The sequence below is a fragment of the Condylostylus longicornis genome, unplaced genomic scaffold (assembly GCF_029603195.1).
Source record: "Condylostylus longicornis isolate FDR11 unplaced genomic scaffold, ASM2960319v2 ptg000013l, whole genome shotgun sequence".
In the NCBI taxonomy this organism is placed as follows: domain Eukaryota; kingdom Metazoa; phylum Arthropoda; class Insecta; order Diptera; family Dolichopodidae; genus Condylostylus; species Condylostylus longicornis.
In genome coordinates this window covers 3,350,387-3,372,448 of record NW_026577982.1, presented here as the reverse complement: position 1 = coordinate 3,372,448, position 22,062 = coordinate 3,350,387, and the positions used below count along the sequence as shown (strand labels likewise).

The 22,062-nt window shown below is 22.8% G+C and overlaps 2 protein-coding genes across 8 annotated transcripts in view; one reads left to right on the top strand and one right to left on the bottom strand.

Moving 5' to 3' along the window:
- Positions 1 to 20,843, top strand: part of LOC129605661 (cytosolic carboxypeptidase 1) — a 100,062-nt gene extending 79,219 nt beyond the window's left edge. The window contains exons 4-18 of the mRNA XM_055515554.1: positions 5,394 to 5,966; positions 6,642 to 6,919; positions 7,218 to 7,364; positions 7,447 to 7,570; positions 7,641 to 7,775; positions 9,461 to 9,741; positions 9,874 to 10,033; positions 10,108 to 10,266; positions 10,386 to 10,454; positions 16,322 to 16,413; positions 16,544 to 16,694; positions 19,004 to 19,446; positions 19,521 to 19,733; positions 19,799 to 20,029; positions 20,126 to 20,843. Of these exons, the coding sequence (XP_055371529.1) occupies positions 5,394 to 5,966; positions 6,642 to 6,919; positions 7,218 to 7,364; positions 7,447 to 7,570; positions 7,641 to 7,775; positions 9,461 to 9,741; positions 9,874 to 10,033; positions 10,108 to 10,266; positions 10,386 to 10,454; positions 16,322 to 16,413; positions 16,544 to 16,694; positions 19,004 to 19,446; positions 19,521 to 19,733; positions 19,799 to 20,029; positions 20,126 to 20,579 (3,510 nt within the window). The 3' untranslated portion in view covers positions 20,580 to 20,843. The remainder of the gene's footprint in view (positions 1 to 5,393; positions 5,967 to 6,641; positions 6,920 to 7,217; positions 7,365 to 7,446; positions 7,571 to 7,640; positions 7,776 to 9,460; positions 9,742 to 9,873; positions 10,034 to 10,107; positions 10,267 to 10,385; positions 10,455 to 16,321; positions 16,414 to 16,543; positions 16,695 to 19,003; positions 19,447 to 19,520; positions 19,734 to 19,798; positions 20,030 to 20,125) is intronic.
- LOC129605517 (glutamine-dependent NAD(+) synthetase) overlaps positions 1 to 21,258 on the bottom strand; it is a 143,224-nt gene extending 121,966 nt beyond the window's left edge. The window contains exons 1-3 of one of the 7 annotated variants that reach the window (XM_055515323.1): positions 21,150 to 21,237; positions 18,709 to 18,803; positions 3,715 to 3,761 (exon numbers count right to left, since the gene is read on the bottom strand). The gene's annotated coding sequence lies outside the window, so the exon portion shown is untranslated. Of the gene's footprint in view, positions 1 to 3,714; positions 3,762 to 15,739; positions 15,933 to 17,959; positions 18,155 to 18,708; positions 18,804 to 19,076; positions 19,168 to 21,149 lie in introns of those variants that run through there. The other 6 variants (XM_055515322.1, XM_055515321.1, XM_055515325.1 and 3 more) reach the window with 6 other exon arrangements.
- Between the last annotated feature and the right edge of the window lie 804 nt (positions 21,259 to 22,062).

Genomic DNA, 22,062 nt, shown 5'->3' with positions numbered 1-22,062 from the left:
TAAACACGCTTTTATTTTTATTAGCCATTATTTGGGAATTTTTGGTACATAATTAAAAAAAATTTATATAAAATTTATTTTGAAAACTACAGAAGATATATGAGTAATTAATAAGTGGGGATTTAACAAAACATAAAACAAAAAACAAAATTCTATTTTAATTATTATTATTTTATTGAAAAATAATGATTTTTAATTACTTTAAATATATTAAAAATGTTGATTAATTGTCTTGAATAAACAACTTTGAATTTTAAATAGAAATAATATTTAGGAAAATTTATATAGAAATCTCCGCTGGGTATTTTATGCAGCATAAGGATTTAATTACAAAAATAAAGCGTCATTATCAAATTAAATATTGCATCCCATTAAGAACAAATCTAATATCCAATACGGTTATAGTAACACTATAACTAGCCTTCACGTTAACATCAACAATAATTTCTTTAAGATCAAATATAAAATCAAAATATTAAAATTAAAATTCTCGACCTCATTTTCAAATAATTCAAAATGATTTCATAAAAACTAATATAAAAGGAGAGAAATTATTTAATTCAAAGTTCAGTAGAATTCGTTAAAATTTGGACCAATTCTAACGAAAAGGTAACTTAATTAAAGAGAGGAAAACGCTTGTCAAAAAACCGATTCAGATGTAATTAACAATTTTTTATTTGACAAAATTTCATTGGAGTCTTCATATTTTCCCAAAATTTGCTTTCAATTTTTAAATTATGAATTACTTGAAACAACTTAGGACTCAGGCAAACATGTAATATTTAATTTTATAATTGATTGTTTACCTATTTGTATTCCATAGTTTTATATTCAAAGCACGCACATATTGCAACTGTATGATTTCATGCAATTAAGCAATCAAACAATTTGTAATTTTTCACAAATTTATTATAATTTTTAGTTTACGCAATCGATTTGAATAGATGCAAAAATTTAGTTACTTAGATGTGTGCCCAACAATTTTACAATCAAGCAGTAATTACAAAATTAAAAATTGCTTGTCTGCCAAAGCCCTTTGGCAACATTATATGATTTCACAGATTTCTTATATATAGGTATATGCAATACTTTAGGTGTTTTTATTCTCATCATACAATACGTATGATACAACTCATATCATACATATTGTGTGTTGTATGATGAGTACAATATTCTGATATCAAACACATTATACAATACATAAACACTACCAAAAATTTTTCTCGTTTTATATTTAAAATTTTTAATGATTTCCTTGCATTCATAATTTAATTTTCCAAAATTTTAATACCATTGTGAATTATTTATGACAACAAGCCACAATTTATTCATTAAGTACTTTGGTTGGTGTGCATAACATTGAATTTTCTCATCAAAAAAAATTTTTTTCTTATAATTTTTTTTTTTTAATTAGAAAACTATTCATTTTCTAAGTGCTTTAAAATACACATGCCTCCCCATCTTTCATTTTCATTTCAATGTTGTTTTTTTTTGATTATTCTATAAGGAGACTATGTAATTTTGTTGTTTTCCAAAATATTGCAATTAAAAATTCCAGCAAAAACCACAATAAATGATGTTAATGAGAAATGATTCTATTTTAAAGAATTGTTCCATTTCAATCAATTGCAATTAAAATTTTAATCTTACTAGCTCTGTGCATGTACGAGAAAGTTTTAGCGAAAAATTTTTCAGCTTCAAAAGAAATTCACTTTTAATTTTTCAACAAAATTTTTGTTTTTGTTTTTTTTGCCTCTAATTAAAAACTTTTTAATAACAAAATCATTGTTTTTTGTTTTCAGTTGGTTCTGTTTTACTTAATTTGTTTATTTTTTTTTCGAATATTTTCCAAAGAAAATTTTTGGTTAAAATTTTGGTAAAAAGCCAAAATAAAGAATTCAAAATTTTTTTTTATTAGATTTTTGTTAAAAAGTAAATTTGTTTAATAATTTTGTAATTTTTACAAAAATTTCGAAAACATTTTCAACTTATTCAATATTCAGACAATTAGAATTTTATGACCAAGAAAATGTTAAGGAAAGTAATTTGTTATTGTAAAAACAAACTCAAACAACTTTTGAAAATTTTGAGCAATTACTTGTAGTTTCATGGCTGTAGAATCACAATGTGAAGAAAATTGTAATATTCTATCTAAAATTCGTAATATATTGCATAAGTAAATGTAAAATATTGAAAACTTGTCTGTAGAAATTTAAATTAAGACTTTTGTTTTACGTAGGTTCTTTGCTCAACATTTGCTGTACGCCTCAAAGTAATCTTTTTAGAAAATAAAAAACAAAAATGCTGTGTGGTACAATGTGCTACACAATAAAGAGGAAAAAGAGTTTTTGAGCCGAACTGTTTAGAATTTTAAAGTAGGTTTTATATGACTTTGTTACATTCATTGAATCATTCTGATTTATGGGAACTGGATAACGTCCTGTTTTTTTTTATTAATCAAATATTTACAAATCAAATTTTCAATTTTTAAATAAAAATTGTATTAACAATGTAAAAAAAAAATTAATAATTTAAAACATTAAATTAAGAACAACTTGATATAAGAAAAACTTTTGTGATTCATGAAAATTTTCATTGTTTCATAAAAGTTCTTCCTAGAACAATTTTAATTTGAAAGAGAATTTGTTGTACCACAGAAATTTTCTCAAAACGAAAATTTCCATTAAACCAAACAATTTTTATCAAAAAAAAAAATTAATGAAATTTTTAGAAAATTTAAATTTTTTTGCAAAAATCCTAAGCAATTCTCATGTTTTCATAATAATTTCCTGTTCTCTGGAAAAAAAAAAATTCCGAGATGCATTACATTTTTCCACTTATTTCAATTACAATCGGACATCCATAAAACGAATTACCATTTTGCAACAAAATTAAATTTGTGTTAGAGAGAGAGTTAGTTCCCTTTAGGATGATTCAAAATGCATGTATTACACAATGTTACTAAGAATTTCATCTTATTGCAGTTTGTGTTATAGGAGTTTGACTGTAATGTACCATGGTTTATGAAAATATTGTCCCGGAATCCAATTGGAAATAATGAAATTTTATTTGTAATAATAAAGTTAAATTGGAACAAATTATTATTTAGTTTTAATTATTTTTGTTAATAACTTTAATTTTCTAAATTATATTTTAATCAAGTCCATAAAATGTTCACAATATCATAAAATTTTTTTTCGAAAAGTTAGTTTGGAAGATTTCGAAACATTTCATATTACATTTGCATATTACGTGCGGAACTGAGAAATTCTGACCAATAAGTGCCCCTTATATTCGATTCTTATACATACATTTTCACATATCTCATCACATGGTAACCAAAATATTAAATTCTAACTAAACTTTTGTATTAAATTCGGTTATTAACCTTCAAAACTGATGGCTGTACTTGTGTAAATTATTATTTCTTTAAAATACTGAAATTTTTATAAAATAAAAATTGTTTTTTCTTATGGTCATCTAGAAATTTATTTTTGGTTTACAAAAAATCCCTCTCATTTTCAAATAAATGATCTTTTAATAACCATGTAATTATGATTTCATAAATTTTTAGCAAAAAAAAAACAAAAAGTTTCATAAAACATTCTGACTTTCTCCATATTCTTGGGGGAAAAAAACACAATAAATAAAAAAAAGTAAATGGTCATAAAACATTTTTAAAAAAAAAGCAAATTTATTTTAATTCATACGAACCCACAAGAATTTTAGTTCCTAAAATTTATTCCTAGAACTTTCTGTACCTGAAATGAAAAGTACAAAAAAAAAAATATGAATGTAATTTAATATTCATTATTAAATTTTTTTTATTTGAAAGTAAAAGGTAAGCATTTTTTAATTATAAAAATAAAAAAAAATTTTTGGGGGAAAAGAAAAATTAAAAATTTCTAAAAAAAAAAGTTTGTATATAGGAAAAAAATTTTTAATGGTCACTTAAATTTAAATTTTTTTTCTGTTATATTCGAAGAGTCTAACAGAATTATTAAAGTCATTCATTTTTCATTGCTGAATATTTAAATATTCTAAATGGCATTTTAACATTTAAATAAAATTTTTTGTTTGTGTCACATTTAAAATTCAAATTAAAACCATAATTAATTTTACATTAAATTATAAACTGTTATACTCTTATTATTTAATGTATAATATTATATTTCGTGCATCTATATACAATAATAGTTATACGTTTGTTTCGGACATGTTATAAAATGTTAAGAATAATTAATAATTGGCAACTAAGGAGAATAGACGAAATATGCACCATTGTTGAGTAGAGATTGTATTACTACATTTACTTATGTAATATATTGATTGTAGCTATTCGATATAATTGGAATGGGAACCATATATGCATTGGATTTGGAACTAAATCGAACTAACAGTTCAAAAGACATCTCATTGCATTTTTCAAGATTTTTCCCATAATTAATTTTACAAAAGGTTCCTAAACATTAAAAATTCAAGGATTTCTTTTTAGATGTTTTCATATATAAAATCAGATTTGGCACCTTATATAAAATCAGATTTGACGACTTTCGATTACAACCAAAAAAGGGGATTGAAATGTTTGATTTGGATTCAGAAAGCATTAATTTTTTCATGTTGATGAACCGTTTTAATTGATCAATAACCGTACCAAATCTTTATTTCTCATTGGAGAGCTTTTTTTGATCATTCCTACTTCTTAGCCCTATTTTGATTTACCATATATAACTTATATGACTTGTGTAATTACAACAAATTTTTTCGATACTGAAAATCATTTGTTTTAGTTAGTTTCATTTTAATGACTTGATTTCATCTCAACCAAAATTAGAATTTCGCAGAACGTCGGACATTCAGAATAAGCCTATTGAACCTGATAAATTTGATTTAACTTCAATGCTCTTGAATTGAATTTGTTGCAAATTTATAGCCCCAATTACCTAAATTAAAGAAAAATGACCTAATTTGTTTAATGGAAACATAATATTCATATAAATTCTGCGTACCCGCAATACCCACATGCAAAGTAAAAAAAAATTTTCCAGAATGAAATCATTGCACGTTTGTCTTTAAAAATAAATCTTTTGTAATTTATTTTTTTTTTCCATTTTCAATAAAAATTCAAAATTTTCCTTTGTAATTGTTCTTTTTTTTTGGCTTAATTTTAAAACAAAAGAAAGCACGAAATCATCACTCTTTGGTCTATTTATAAACTTTTTTAATACACAAAAATGCAAATCAAAAAAAAAATAATAATTTTCAATTTTTCCAATATTAGAAAATAATTTTCTTCTTTCACCAATTTTTCACTATTTTTATTTACAAAATTTTCTTTTTTTTTTTTTTTTTTTTTTTTCGTTTTTTTTTCAATTAATTTTTAATTTCTATAGAAAGAAGATGGCGATTCCGATGAAAAATATTCTGATTCAGATACAACATCAAATTCAAGTCGTTGTTCATCAGTAGAACGTGAAAAAGGTAGTAATAATGACGATGATGAAAAAACAATCAATAGAGATAATGGTGATGGTGAAAATAGCAGTGTTAATAATGGTAGTCGAACCAATAAAAATCAGAAAAAAATTAAAAAATTAAAAAAATTTAGTAAATATTTTCAAACAACACGTAGCTCATCCAGTAACTCAGATTTGGGTAATGAAGAAGAAGAATGGTATAATACTAATAAGGATATTTACTATAATAATGGAATAGATGATGAAGAAGAAAATGATGACAATGATAATAATGAAAATAATCAAAATGTAAATAATAAAAAGAAATCAAAAAATCATCGTAAAAAGCATAGTAAATTAAAATTTAATGATCCAAATCATGATTTTCATAATGAATATGATGATAGAAATAATGATGGAGAAGAATTAAGAGAATATTATGAACCAGATTTTTTTGATCCAACACCAATTAAAGAAAAATTAACGAGAATTAATCCAATAAAAATACCTGTAATTCAAAATATTGCACATATTACATTATCAGCACGCTTAAATGCACATTTAGTAGATAATAGCAATGAAATAAATGTTACATCATCATTATTAGAAAATATATCATTATCATCATCAGTATCATCACAACCACAACCATTATTAAAATCAATTCATAATGATGATAATAATAGTAATGATAATCGAAATCAATTAAAAATAAATAATAATTTTGATAATATTAAAATATCATCAACATTATTAGCATCACCATCAAATAATTATTGTTGTTGTAGAAGTAGTAATTGTTGTAGTAGCAATAATAATTACAATAATAGTAATAATAATAATAGTAATAATAATGACTATTATTATAATAAAAATAATGATGAATCAACGAAATATAATTTAAATAATAATAATAATAATAATAATGATAACAGTAATAGTAATAATGATGATAATAACAATAATAGCAATATTTATAATAATAATAAAGATCAAAAGTCTAAAGAACGTCTAAACCAATCAATGACAATATTGAATCAATCATTATATAATAAAAAATATGAAAATATTAAAATAAATAATAGTAGTTGTTGTTGTTGTAGTAATAACAAAAATAATTGTTATAATAATAATAATGGTAACAATAATAATAATAGCAAATCAAAAATATATGGTTTTTCACAGTTCAGTCGTTCAAGTGTTGGTGGTTCAAAAATTATAATTAGTCAACAACAAGCGGATATTATTGATAATACAGCTATTACTGATGAATATAATATTAATAATGGCGGTTGTGATTCATTAGAATTTGAATCACGTTTTGAATCGGGTAATTTAGCAAAGGCTGTGAAAATAACATCAACATATTATGAATTATATTTAAGACCCGATATGTATACGAATCGTCATAGACAATGGTTTTATTTTCGTGTTAGTAATACTAAAAAAAATGTTATGTACAGGTTAGTTTCTATACTTATATTAATTATGATAACAAAAATATATTGTAGTTTTCGAAATTTCTGTGAAAATTTTACAGACAAAAATCCGACACCTCTAAAATTAAAGATAGTGTACATTTTTTCATTTTTATTTGTACATTTTTATTAAGAATATTTCTAACCAATTCTCACCGAGTGTTACAAAAAATAAAGGATTAGAATTGATCAATAATTAAAATGTTTGAAGAATTTTCACAGAATCCGAAATTATTTTCCGTAAATCCGTAATATTTTGTTTTTGTTTTCCATATAATTTCAGATTTTCAATAGTTAATTTAGTAAAATCAGATAGTTTATATAATGAAGGTATGAGACCATTAATGTATTCAAATGCAAATTCAAAATTAATGGGTATCGGTTGGCGTAGATGCGGCGATAATATTTGCTATTTTAAAAATGATGAAGAGTAAGTTGAATTTCTATTATGTATATTTTCAATATATTTAAAGAATTAAATTATATATATATATATATATATATATAAATAGAGCATCAAGTGAAGATGAAGATGAAAATACATCTTATACATTAACATTTAATATTCAATTTCCACATGATAATGATACAGTTTACTTCGCTCATAGTTATCCATATACCTACAGTGATTTACAGGTAAAATAAATCTGTTAATAACAATATTATTTTGTACGAATTAAATTTAATGGAAATTTATTAAATATAGGATTACTTAATGGCAATTCAAAATCATCCAGTTAAATCAAAATATTGTAAATTAAGACTGCTTTGTAGATCGTTAGCCGGTAATAATGTTTACTATTTAACTGTAACAGCACCATCTGAAGATGAAGAAATCAAAGTAAGTTTGAATAATAAAATTAAAATATTTACATATAGTACTCTAATATTGTATGTGTAATTTCAATTTCGTTCTCTTTGTGCTCTCATTTTGTAATTTCATTCTGTCCTATCTTTAAATCCCATTTTTTACTATTGATATATGTATTTCCTATTTTCTTTCTATCAAATACTAGGTATATGTATAAAGATACATTACACTATACTCTCAATAATTTAACTTGCAAAATCACTAATAAAAACTGTAATAAAATAAACGAAAAGCAATAACATATTTGATTTTTCAACGTTTAATCTACATGATACATAGATTCAAATGTATGAGTATAGAAATATATTTGATCTCATCATTGTTGAACATGTAAATTAAAATGTAAATTAGCATCTATTAGAAAACGTTATACCAAAAACAAAAAAACCAAGTCTTATACAAACACGAATATACAAACGAAATCGTAATTCTATTCCAAATAAAAAAGACTGAGTGAAAGATAAAAACCAATTAAAGTGGAAAATAAATCACAGGAATACAATAATCACTTGCTATTATAGGATCTTGTAATTGAAATTGTTATAGAAAAATTTTGTTTTTATATATATTTGTTTTAAAATTAGAAAATAAATATTATTAAAATTCGAATTTGTTGAAAAGCGTTCTAAGCTTTTCCTCCACCGATTATGTGATGCAAGTTATGAGTATAGAAGTAAATATTTCGTATAGAGATATTTAGTCATGATATAAGGCATATTCTCATTGGTACCCGTTTGATTCTCAAAGCATAATAATAAATTAGACAATCAATACAAAACAATGGTGCCAGTGCCGAAAGCACGCAAAACATACACACCGTGTTATTTGTGTTTCTGTGCTTTTATGAAACACTGAGAATTATTTTTTTTGTTGTATTAAATAATTTTTAACAAAAACGGACAATTTTTCAAGCATCATCATTCAATTATTTTAGAAATTCACTGAATTCAGAAATTTTCCAAAGAAATATTATAGATTATTAGAGATAATGTTGATGATTAGTCAATGTTTTTTAAAGGAATATTACGAAATTAATATCAATCTAATAACACCAATCTTTTGTAAAAAGAGACAATGAAAGGCAAAGATTCAATTGATAAACGCAATCAATTCCATTCATTTGACATTGACAACGATTTATTACACTTTTAAAATTTATTTTTTCTGATTACAAAATGCAAAAATAAAATTCTGTTTCAATAGATAGTCCTAGTCCATATAAAATTTACATAGAAAAATTCTATAGATTTTTAATTCGATTTCATTCTAATTTAAAACAGAGATAATACGGAATTTTAGCAATAGAATAATTTAAACAAGAATAAAATTTAACTAAATTTTAACATTATTAAATTTGCTCATAAGCTAAAAGTTCCCAATCACAAAGAACTGCTTTTTGATTAGTTTATGAAATGAAATTTGGACAACAGTAAGATAACAGATTAATTATAAGGGAGGCTTCACGAAAATTACAGTTTTAACTTATTAATATAACTGTTCGTATATAAATATATTAATATTTCCGAAATCGTGAGAAATTTTTAAGTAAAGATGAAAATTAAGCACACTTACAACCACATCCCATACACCACATTTTCTAATTTTTCCGTAATATTTATCTTGTGTTTTTTTTTTCTTTGAATGTCATAATATAGAAAAAGAAAGCAATTGTTGTATCAGCAAGAGTACATCCAGGTGAAACACCATCATCATGGATGATGAAAGGTTTAATGGATTTTATCACAGGAGATACAAATGCTGCCAAACGTTTACGTCATAAATTTATTTTCAAATTAATACCAATGTTAAATCCAGATGGTGTTATTGTTGGCAATACAAGAAGTTCATTAACAGGAAAAGATTTAAATCGACAATATCGTACTGTTATACGTGAAACATATCCATCAATATGGTATACAAAGGCAATGATTAAAAGGTAAATAAATATAAAAATTGTATAACATTAAAATGTTGACGTTAGTTGAAAAACACAGAAAATCTGTTATACAAAAATGTAATTTAAATAAAAATTAATAAAAATTTATAAAAATATTTATTAATCTTATAGACTGATTGATGACTGCGGTGTTGCCATGTACTGTGATATGCACGCTCATTCAAGAGCTCATAATATTTTTATTTATGGTTGCGAAAATAAACGTCAACCCGAAAAAAAACTTTTAGAACAAGTTTTTCCATTAATGGTACATAAAAATTGTGCAGATAAGGTGAAAATTTAATAATTTACTAAAAAAAAAAATTTTCAATAAATTTAATTTATTAAATCTTTTATATTTTATAGTTTTCATTTGAAAGTTGTAAATTTAAAATACAAAGAAGTAAAGAAGGTACTGGACGTATTGTTATTTGGATGTTAGGAATTTTAAATAGTTATACAATTGAAGCATCATTCGGTGGTACAAGCCTTGGATCAAGAAGTGGTACACATTTTTCAACAGCGGTAATTAATATAAAAAAATTAGAAAAATTTAATTTTTTATAATAAAGTACTCATTACAATATAATTACATTTACGTATGTATATTAAAATTTATTTTAATTTTTGCATTTCATTTAAAGGATTATGAACATGTTGGACGTACATTTTGTGAAACATTATTGGATTATTATGATGAACATCCTCATAAAGTAAACAAACGTGATCGATTATTTAGAAGAATTAAAAGATTAAGAAAACGTGAAAAACGTGAAAGAAAAGCAATGAAATTAAAAAAATTAGCTGAAGAGGGATGTATAATTGATAATATTATAATAACAGAGAAAACAGTTTGAAAATATAATCGTTTAGGATTATAAATATTTCTTGAAACGCTTCATAATTTAAACTCCATAAAAAAATTTGAAAATTTTATAATTATTATTAGGTAGAAAAAAGGCAAAACAAATAATATAGAACAAAAGCCTCCCTACTCTTATTCATTTCTTTAAATACTACATTAAAAAAATGTGTTAGAATAAGAGCTCCCATTTAATATTTTATAAAATTTTCAAAATTTAAAGAATCTATTCGAGTAATTCTGCTGAAATTTTTTTGATTATTGCTTAATTTTCCACTTATGTAGCTATAAATTTTATCTGGGGAGAATATGCTTTTTTAACAAAACAATGTAAATTTTTTTTTTTTTTTTTAAATTTAAAATTAAATATTTGCTTATATTGACAAAACATAGAGGGTATTTTTCTATAATTGAAACTTAGTTGAAAATTTTACACTAATAGAAAAGCGTATTGAAAATTTCAATATGCAATTAAGAAAATCTAGAAAATTCAATACAATTTTGAATTATTAATCTCGAGACTGTAATTTCTATGTTACTTAATCACAGATCTATTACACTATAATGCAAATTATACACGCAAAGTTCTACGATCACTTCTTCTCACAATCACTTCAAATTGAGAATTGTTAAGAACATGGAATGAAAAAAGAAAACAAACAATGAACGAACTATAAACATTTAAAACAAATCACAGGAGCCAAAACCATAAGAAATATTTTGTAGGCACCGACATATCAAAAGATTCAATTAAAATCTTAACAAATGGGCAACACCATCATGTACATGTAGATAATAAATGTTAACCTCAATTTAAAATTTTTTTTCTTTTCACTTCCAAATTTCATAATAATTCATAAATTTTTACAAAATTCAAAAGAAAATTTCCTAATAATCCAAAAAATAAAAAAATAAATTCTTTACTTTAAAAACTTTTATTCAAATTTATGAATATTTTAATTATGAAATGTTAATTAATTAAAAAAAAGCATCCCTCGACAATAATTAAATGAAAATTTTTTTACAAAATTAGAATTTTTAATTAAGAAAACAAAAATATTACAAAAACATTGCTTTTCTTTTGAAAATCTATTAAAAAAAAAAAATATTTTTAAAAATGCACACATAATTAAATTATTATTTTATTTACAAATATATAAATAATTTTTATATTTATACCATTGAATGCAAACAACAAATTAAAATCAATATAATTTAATTTTATTTTTTTTTTAAAGTTAAATAATAATTACACTTTCAAACAAATTACACACTATTACACTTAAATGAATCAAAAACAAATTAATTAATATGTTATATTTATTATAAGCCATAAAACAATTTAATAATGTTATAAAATGGACCTATAAAATTAGTGCGTTGAACATTAAGGTACTTTCAGAACATCAGAACATTATCAATCTGACGATCGTATCAATCATTTTAATAATTTTGATTGACAAACGACAGTTATGCAAATCAAACAACGCTTGTCAGCTGATGTTCCTTTTCTGCATTCATCAAAACCAGCCAATTTTAAAAATTAGTTTTTGCAAATGCAGTAACACATGAAAATATGCAAAAAAAAATCAGAAAATGATAATAACTTGCGTTAGCAGCAAAAACTGGAATTCATACTAATAGCCAAAGAGTTTTGAAATTCTTGTCTTTTGCAAATTCTTTACAATGACATTCTGCTTTAAAAATAATAGAAACTGAAAAAGTTAATTTTGAACTTTATTTTGAACTTTCCTAACTATTCACTTCAACATCGAACCTATTTTTATTAAAACTATTTTCTATTACTAAAACTTTTCAAGAAAAAATTAAAAACTTTTACAATACAATTAAATTTTTTCTTAAAAAATAAATATTTTAAATGTTTTTCTTATTTTCATTCAGTTTCTGTAATTTCAAATTTCGAATTCAAAAATTATAATAAAATCAACCCTATTAACCTCTTAAAAAAGGCCTTAATAAAATTCAATCTTACAACCCATTTTTCTAAGCATACACAATATTAGCACAAATTTTTAAATTTGGATTTCAGAAAATGTTTTAAGAATTTGCTTTTTTAAGCAATTACACCCCTATTTTTTCTGAAAATCTGAGTTATACTGAGAAAATATAATATATATTAAATATATTTTATCAAATTTTTTTTTCAAATCAATATCAGTTGTTTAATTAATTTTTAGTCCATTTAATAACATTAGGATTTAATTAAAAGAAATCAAAAAGCAAAGTCTATACTAAATAGTTAATAAAATTATAATTTTTGAAAACCCCAAAACCAGATTAATTAAATTAACAAAAAAAAAAGTAAAATGCATAAATTACGAAATTTATCAAAGTTTATAAAGTATTTAATAATTTATAACGATATTAAAACTAATCTAGCCTATAATTATGATAACATTTTAAAATAAATCTAACAAAATTAATTAAAACCAAATAAAAACATTTTAAAATTATATAAAAATAAAATTTATTCCTGATATACAAGAATTTTTATATAATAAATATAATATTAAAATTAATTATTTAATAATATTATGGATTTATTCAAAAGAACATCATATATACACAAAAACACACACAATGGAAACAAAAAAGTAATAATATGCAAAATACGCTTAGTTGAATGTTTATGTTTAAAAAAAAAAATAATAATTTTTAATAACACAAAATAGTGGCGAAAAAGAATAATGGCCTAAAGTTGACTTTATCGAAAAATTAGATAACTATGCTAATGTTTTCAATGTTCAAATCTATGTCCGAAAATATTTTGGCGTACTTATTATTCATTTTGGCAAAGTTACCAAAAAAAAATTCCTAATCACTAAAGTTTGAAATGAATGAACCAACATATTATGGAACAACCGATAAAATATAAATTTATTATTAAATATAATGGCAACATAATTAGCCAAAACAGCTTTAAGCAAAAAATTATGCAAATTTTAGTGATTATTCTCTTTTGCCACTCATTTAATTGTAAAAAAAAAAAAACAAATAAAATATTTGGATCAAAATTTATGAACTATTTGCCTGATTATATGGCAGCTTCCATCGTACTTAAAGCCTATTTTATGTCAATATAAACTTAAAGCGCATACTTAAAGCCTATCTGCTTAAAGCCTACTTGACTTGAAAATATTAATAATTACTTGAAATGTGATAGCTAAACGCCATTTTCAAGCATTCAAGCTGGCATAATAAAAATGTTGCTTCAGTATTGAACTGATTTCAAGTCAGGAATTGAGGCTGCTTTATAAAAGAGGTATATGACCTGTATACTCGTATGATTGAACACTTACAAAAATTCTAAATTTTGATCCTTAAATTTTATTTTAACTCTAGCTTAAGTAAACGAATATTTTAAAAACCATTTTAAATTTTAACATTAAACTGAACGAATTTTTTTTGTTTTTTTTTTTCTTGTCTCTAATATTATTTTTAAAAAAAATACAATAAATAAATTTAATTTATAATTTAACAAAAATATTTTGCTTTAATATTGTACCTGAGTTGCTATTTTTTAAAATTATTTAAACTTATTTAAACAAAAAACCGAAAATTCAACAAAAAAAAAAATTAATTATTGTGGATGTGTTTTTTTTTGTTTAATTTTAAATTACTTCAAATTTTGTGTTTTGGATTTCATGGAAACAAAATATATTTTTTGAAAAAAAATTTGTTTTATTTTAATTTTCTTAATTTATTTTTGTTTTTATTTATTTATTTTATGGTATTTGTATTTTTTATTTAATAGCATCAAATAATTTTAATTTACACAAAACTAGTGTGCATTATGAAGCTTAAAGATCACTTTTTGAAAACAAAAAGCCCTCAACATATGCGGTTAACACATCCAATTGTATTTGGGCGTTATGTCCAGATGTAATAATGTCGTAATTTATACGTAGCGTTGGCATAAAACAAAAATAAAATTTATTAATATAATTTCTTTTTCAAAAAAAAAATAGACGCATCAATTACAAATTCTTCGATGCTCATCAATTAAAAATTTTTGGATACAATTTTCAACATTTATTAGAATTCGAATAATTCCTGAAAATATTATTTTAAATTTCGATATTAAAATTTTTATTTTAAAATTATTTTTTTAAATTACAATACAGACAACAATATTAAATAGGTAATTCTCCAAAAATATACCAGAAATCTCAACTGAAACCAAAAAATTTGATGAATATTAAGATATTATTTTTTTTTCCTTTGTAAAGAATAAACTCCTCATTCACAAATTAAAGATGCAGAACTTAAATATTTTATAATTATTAAATAATTAATCAAATTCGAATGCTAAATATTGTTATTATTATACATAATAATTATAAAATAGCTTGCAGAAATTAAATTGAATTGAGAGCATGCATTGGTTTTAAATAAATAAATCTATAAAATGTATGATTACAAAAAAAAAAACAATAAATTATTTAATAATATTAATAATATGCACCTATTTAAATGATTTGAAGAATAAATACAATGGTAGAACAACAATTTCACAAATTTTAATTGAAAATTATGGAAGTTTATAATGGATTCTATTTATTAAACATCACTTTTTTCAATATATTTCCATTCAGATAGATAAAAAAGAAGGTTTTGTACATAATAATAATGAAAAATTCGTATGAAATGAAATATTTTATACAGATATTAGAAGATTAAACACTTTATATCCAATACAATTTCAATTTTATAAAAATAAATTTTAAATAAACTTAAAAATTATAATTAATTAACAAAATAAATTAAGGGAATTAGTATTTTTATTTTATAAAATACTCGTAGTACTTTCCATTAGAATACTAATAACAAAAAACAAAAACACAATGAAAAAAGGTAAGATGTTAAAAATCAAATGTTATCAATTAATTTTTATAAAATATTTCAAAATAATTTCATACATATATAATATAATGATCATAGAATTAAATTCAAGTGTTTTTGATTAATGAAAATCACAAATTCTACTAATAAATTATTTAGAATCAAAACTTCCTTTCCTTTTAAAAACAATAGGTTTTTTTTTTTTGGGGTTCATTCTTCACCGTAGCTTAAAATAAAGAAAACATGAATTTAATATCGTATTTTAATTATTACCTTCATTATTATCCTCTAATATGATTATTTCATTTTGTGGTTTCAATTCGCAATTGTAAAATTACATTCTTTTTAGTCATTTATTTCTTTATATTCAAAAATAAAACTCACAAAACTTTGAAAAACTAAAATTTAAAAAGAAAACAATTTTGATTAATAATAAAATAAATGAAAGCATCATGGATTTAACTAATATTTTCATTATTATATTAATTATTAAATAATAACAAAAAAGCACACTATTTTGAAATTTTGTAAATTAACTTTGATAATTACTAATAACATTAACTAGAAAAATAAAAATTCCGATGAACGAATATTCTAAATCAATTTAAAATTGAAAACTTTTGTAAACAATTATGTATTACAATCTCGTACAAAATTGATCTATTAATTAAATTACAATTTAATTTAAATATATAATTATTTTCATTTTGCTAAATTGAATTTTCTTAAATTTTTTTATTTTCTTGTAATTCTTTTTAAAAAATAAAATTTTCCTGTTTTTTTAATTTTTCAATTTTTATTTTATCATGATTTTTTTTTTAATTTTTTCTTTTATATTAAATTCATATTTCACAGGAAAGACTACGTCATAAAATTATTGATAGACTTTTAAAAGAAGGTTCAAGCGCTGACGAACCACTCAATATACCATTGTCTGATTACTCAAGGTGAGTATAATAAATTTTTTTGGTACTATAACATTAATTTTAAACCGCAATTAATAAATAGATTTCTAAGATTTTACAATATTTATAATAATTTTTCTTAGAAATTCTTAATATTTTTTTTTATTTTTAGTGATGAAGGAGATGATAGTTCAAGTAGTTCATCTGAAAATGAAGGAAAATCAAAATTATCTGATTTGGAAGGACCATGTTGTCAGCCAATGAAAGCACCACCTTGTACACCCGATTTAGATAATGAAGAAAAAGAATTAGAAATTCAAAAGGTATAAGATTAAAAAAGAATTTAATAATTACCGAAAATAAACAAAAAAAATACATTTAAAATCCTAAATATTTATATACATAAAATCAAAAATAAAGAAAGGCTTTCAATAAATAATTTATAAAACATTCAATTTACTTATTAATTTTTTTTTTTAATGCATAATTTTTGTTATTTTATTGTATTTTGTCCCTATAGTTTAAATATAAAATTCTTAAAAACATTATTCAAATTAATAACAAGTCGAAAAAAATTAAAAATAATGAAGAATTAGAAAATATTTGCTACTCACAAATCATAAAAGTTTTGAAAATAATTGATGGTACATCAATTTCTAAAAAAACAAAGAAAAAATTATTAAAGCAATGTTTTCGTATGAAGAAATTTATGAAAATTATTAAAAACGAAAAAATCAAGGTAAAATTATATAACAATTTAGAATTAAAACTCTAATTATTCTATTCATTTTGTTCTTTCAAACTGTTTTTGACCAATAGATAGGATTCCTAGTACATTCCTATAATCTAAGAGTCATTTACGTATAATATATTCAAAGGTGATCTAGTTCAATGTAATCCTATATGTTTGAAACACTTATTCTTGAACAACACAGTTAAGCTTCTTTAATTGAGTTCTTAGTTAATAATTGCTTAATTGAATCTAACTGTAGATATAGCCGAGAACGGAACATATGCCATAACTCATACTAAATATTTAAATTTCAATTATAATACTTATACAATTTAAGTGAATAATACAAATTCCTTCTTAATTTTTGCTTATTTTTTGTGTAAGTTATAGAATTTCAAATATGCTAATGAAGTAAATTGTAGATTTTTTCAAAAAATTTCAGATATTATTAAAACCAATCTCAAAAATATTTCGCCAATATAATATTCAAATTAAATTTCCACATTAGTTGATTAAAACTGAATATTAAAAATTTGTATATATTTGAATTTGGAATCTTTACCAACAAAATAAAAAACTATTGTACTAAAATTACTTCACATTTGTGATGAATGCACATATAAACATATGTACACATTCATACACATAAAATGATTTTGTTTAGCTTTCTGCTATTTATATTTTCAATTGTTTCTTAAGCGCCAAAAATTTTATTTTCAACCTTATAAAATATGTGGGTACCTAAAATAGATGTGAATATAGTGACCATTATTTCAATTTAAAACAAGCAACTTGGTTAAATGAAAATAAATTTACATAAAATCAATACTGCAATTAATTGTTATTAATTCTTACAAAACAAACATTGTTCTAGTTGCCGTTTTTACTTTTGAATAAGAACAATATCGTAAATTTGTAAAATATTTTGTTCATCGATTCATGCTGCTTCCCTTTAAATTTGAAACCGGTGTTAATGTGTTTATCTAAATTTTTATAAATTATTTTCCATAGTTAAATATTTGATTTGAAATAAGCTATTTCCATATTTTTCTAAAATAAAAAATATTTCATGAAATACTAGAGTGAAATATAAAAAATTTATTTGATTGAAATCAATAAGAATTCTTAAATTAACTTCAATTTCTTTGACTCTCAGTTTAATTTTACATTATTCATAAATATGGTCTCCTTAAATTTATTTTTCATTAATAAAAAACTCAATACATTCTAATAATGAATGAATCGCGCTATTCTTAAAGAGGACAATCAAAATAAGAAAAAACGATAATCTCTAAATAGTTTGCAAAAAAAATTTTTTAGTAAAAAGTTGAAATAATTTAAGGAATTTAAAAAATTTAATTGATTCTGTTTATACCAGAACCCTTGACTTTGATTTCCTTACTATTTATTTTAAAATTGCAAAGTATTATCACATTCTTCAATTTCTCTCAATAGAATTTTATGAAATTGCCATAATAGTGAAAGGTTAGCGATAAAATCTCAATAAAGAATCTAAACGTTTTATAACAAATCTACAAAATATTTGATAATATTTTTCTAATAATTAAATTAATGTTTCCAAAGGATTCTTAATACATACATACTTTAGTTTATTCAATTAAATATATTCAAAACAGCTTAAGTTCTATCCAACTACCATTCTACAAAACCAACAAAACTGATTAGAAAATGTGAAAATCTAAAAAAAAAACAAAAAATTTTAATGAAGCATTAAAAAATATTGATTTTAAACATATATGTAGTTGGTATTTTGTATAAAAATTAATTTATAATTATAGAGTCGTACAAGATATAAAAATAACTTAATGAATAACCCTACTTAATACTTATACTCGTACATATTTGCATATTTATTTAATTTTTCCTTTATTTAAACAGGTTCGTAAAGCTAAACTGCGAATTAAAACAAATAAACGGAAAAAGAAACAAATACGTAAAACTTTAGATTTACCAACAACAGATCCTGGATCAGATATACAATTTTCAAGCGATGATGAATTAACCGATGGAAATGAGGGTGCGGGTGACGGATATGATACTATTCCAAAAACAAGACGTACACTAATGAATAGTGATCTTCAACGAAAATATATTGAAGGTGAAACCGACAGTTTAAAAATGCCACCGGAATTGATAGTTACACCTGCAAAAAAGAAAAACGATTTATCAGGAAATTTATTTAAAAAAATGTATCCAGAAACTATGCACACTTTTAATAATAGCAACAATATGACTGAATTTCCTCCAATATCCGACAATAATTATTCACGAAGAACTAATTCATGGCATACATATAATAAACAAAGCGTCCCCAAAATAAGGTAAAATAAAAATTTAAAAAAAAAAAAAAAAAAGATTAATCATATTTTTAATTCTAACTTTCACTTTTGTTCAGAGTACATAATTCATCCAGTTATAATACGGAACATAATACAGATAATTTGCAATTCAAATTGTCATTAAAGAAAAAAATTTGGACTGGTGTTAATGAGCCTAGCTTAGGATCAAGTGCAGAGAGACGTCGGCCATTGTCCTGGGGAATTCCGCCTATTAACGAGAAACGAGATAGCAACGAAGTGGTTAAAGATGAACAAGAAGAGCTTTTAATGTTTGTTTTTAAATTATTTTTAGCTTTAACATATAAAAAATATAAAAATTTTTTTTTTAATTTAGAGCATGTTCTCAAAAACTACTAATATGGCAAGAAAAAGAACCAGAATTGAGAAGAGAATTTTATCAGTCACCAGTAAGAAATAAAGTTACAATAAATCTAACAGTTCCAACTATGAAAGAAGATCGACCTATATCCGTTAAATCTCGAAGTAAAAGTGGAAGATCTTCATCTAAATTAGAAAAATTAGACTCTGTAACGAATGATCAATTAAATAAAATTAGAAAAAAAAGGTAATGTATTCATAAAATCAACCCATTTTCTTATCATATAAAACTTGTGAATCCAGCCGAAATTATTTAATAAAGAAATTTTTTTTTCAATAACAGAAATTCACAAAATAAATCTACTGATGCTCTTCAAACGAATACTCCATGTATAACTACAAATACTAAGGCAAGACCAAAATCATTGTTAGGTGCTCGTAAATCAATAGGAAATATTGGTACAATTAATGCAAATTCTTTTAGTCAATTTTCTAATAATACATTAATGGTACCACCACTGCCAAAAAGTCATAAATTTAAAGCTACCGGTTTGGTTGCACAAACCACAACAAATGTTCAATCATCATCATATAGAAAGAAACGAAATCGATCCATACCAGCTATTAAAAATTTAAATCGTGATACATTTGGATTTCATCATAGTAATAGTCAAATAGAAGAAATAATCATCCATACAGAAAAGAGCGAATCACTGGAAATAATTGAAAAGGAGAGGCAATTTTCCAAAAGATCTAAAAATAAAAATAAAAAAAAGAAAAGTAAACAAAATTTATAGAAATTTTTTTTTTCTTTTTTAAATATTATTAGGATAGGAAAAGTAAAAAAAGAAATTCTTATAAAAAAATATCTCAATTTGTACTTAGCAATCCTCTAAATAAATATTATTAAATACCTACATAGGTAAATTGAATTTTTGTGTCTAAATTTTGTAAAATATTGTTTGTATTACATACTTATAATATATTCATGAACATTTACATATACACAAACTTGTATGTCAATGAAGATTTTATAAAAATCTATACCAAAATAAAAATTCTGTTTGTTAAAATTTATTTGTTAAGGAATAGAAATTCCGTTGAGATAAATTCGGATTTGTTATAATTTGTTAAATAAAAAAAGCCTGTATTATTATAAAATATTAAAATGTAACAATAAAAATTGAATTTTTTATGAAAATTTTCTAAATCATTTTTCTTTTCAAAAAAATTTTCGCAGTATACATCCAAGAACTAGGCTTTTCAAAAGAAAAATCAATGTAATTTTTATTTGATTTATGCAAAAATTAAAAAAAAATTGATAAAATAGACTTATAGGAAAAAAACTTTGAAAAGTTTCGTTTTACCTTTTTTGTTGTTTAAATTGATGAAGCAATTAATTTTCACTTTATACTTAATTTAAATTAAAATTATTTTTTTTTAAAACTTATCTTTTATTTATTTTTACTTTTCTCCTACTCTTCTTAACCTCACATTTATATTTAGTAAGTTTGACAGTGAACGACAACGCTATTTTCGGAAAAAATTGTAAGTTTTCAAGATATTTGACTCACTGAGTCAAATAGAAAACATTAATTTTATCAAAGAAAATTTTTATATGATTTGTCTGAGAATCTGACATAAAAAATTTTTTTTAAAAACTTTATAAAGCTTATTTTTTTCTAGAAATGACAATTTTTCCTCTCTTTGGTACAAGTGACGTTACATTTTTCTTGTTTTAAGGTTTTTATTTTAAACTTTATACTGTGTAAAGAAGCTGTGATTCTGTTTAAGATGCCTCATAACATTATATAAGGCATGTGACTTGGCGGAACCGATTTCAAACATTTTTTCAACACAAAACTTCTTCAAACTTTTATTAACATTTTCTTTGGATTTATAGCCTCGCAGAATCGATTTTGAAAAATTATTTATTCTTTTTTTATTAGTACCCTATGTGAATGTATTTGGTGATCTTAAACTATGACCAAAAAGAATTTTGGGGAGCGAGGACACTATTCCGAATTCAAAGAATTTCACTACGAGAGTTTTCAAGAAAACAAGAAACGTTCCATAATTGTCACATAATTTGCTAGGGCAAATATCAAAACAATGACAACTCAGTGCATGTCAGACCTATGTATTAAAATTTTGCTTAGTAATTTTGACATAACAAAAATATCTGTCAGCCGTGGTAGTAACTAAAATACATGCCTCAACAGTGGACGCATTAGCTTCATACATCGATTGCCTGAATACTGAGAGAGAATGACAATTTAT